At 48.3% G+C, this 1,228-nt stretch overlaps 1 protein-coding gene across 1 annotated transcript; it reads left to right on the top strand.

Moving 5' to 3' along the window:
* Positions 1 to 180: 180 nt before the first annotated feature.
* Positions 181 to 1,002, top strand: Pmar_PMAR001448 (hypothetical protein; the record flags this gene model as incomplete). The annotated part of the gene is made up of 1 exon (XM_002785356.1): positions 181 to 1,002. A coding segment is annotated over one exon (822 nt), but the record flags the coding sequence as incomplete, so codon positions are not given.
* Positions 1,003 to 1,228: the final 226 nt, after the last annotated feature.

Below are 1,228 nucleotides of genomic sequence, written 5' to 3'. Positions count from 1 at the left end.
GACGTGGCATCTAATTCATGATTCCGCACAAACTTGTCCGGAATGAAATAGACGGTCATCATTGTCTCTATCTCCTGGAAAATGCATGCCGAAGGCTAGTTGTCTGTGTGTTAATCCATCAATCCACATCAGGGAGAGCGTATGTATTCGCAATGTCAATTTGCAGTTACTCGTTTATGAATGCTTCGCGACACATCAAGTCTCATCACGGACATCATTGCTGTGCGCCAGTGTACTTTCACTCTATCCTTCGCCGGGGACGAAATGGCCCAGGAAATAATGAGTTTCCTCGGCAGACGTCGACCAGTTGGTCTCTCTGCTGTCGCGACAAGTAGATGTGTCCAGTGCCGTGCGGGAAGCTGGTGGCGTGACAATGTTCGAGCGTCGAGGCGCTTTACTTTGGATACTGTGAATAAGCGTTGCTACAGACTTGGTGATCATCATGAGATCCTAGAGAAGGAACAACACTGCGACTGGGTTGTGCTCGACGGTACTCTGTCGGATCCATCAGTTTCGTTATGGAGCGAAATCACCTATCATAAGGGCAAGTTGTACATTCGCGACATTCGATATGCTGACTATCAACTCTATCCGAGAGACCTCTCGTTGTGGGAGGTCGATCCTGAGACATGTGAGAGGGGATTGGAGATCGAGACCGACTCCGAAGTGACATGTTTTGACGTCTTCTCTCGAGAAGGAAGCCTTCAGGTGGCTTACATATCACCAATTCACCCTGCCGAACTACGAGTTGATTATCATCCACTCAAAAGAGGAGATTCGAGTAAAGCAAAACTCATAAAGGATTATATTGCGCGTTGTTTCCATGTCCCGATGTTCACTGAGGCTGTGCGCTTCCTCCGCGAGGATCTAATTGGTGTAGGACATTCTGATGGATGCCAGTTGGGTGTTACCCTAGTCGATGTTGCTCTTGATGGCCCTGGTGAGATGCTCAGTACAGTGAGTCTTGACTGCAAGCCGGGTGACTTCATCACGAACATCGAGGTTAGCCCATGTGGTCACGTTGTGTACATTGGCGTCGGATCACCCACCGGTGGCCCAGCGTCAGACCGAGAAGTTGGCGTGATATATTAGCGATGTGTGTTTGAAAGCACCATTCAGTCCTCTATGCATGTTTATTACCATCATCACAGTGCAGGTATATCCTGAAATGGTGCTGCATGGGTTTGTCATGAACAGTCACAATCAGATTTGCGTTAGTCGAAAAGAT

The sequence above is a fragment of the Perkinsus marinus genome, assembly GCF_000006405.1.
Source record: "Perkinsus marinus ATCC 50983 genomic scaffold scf_1104296933010, whole genome shotgun sequence".
NCBI classification, from domain to species: domain Eukaryota; phylum Perkinsozoa; order Perkinsida; family Perkinsidae; genus Perkinsus; species Perkinsus marinus.
This window is presented reverse-complemented; position numbering and strand designations above follow the sequence as displayed.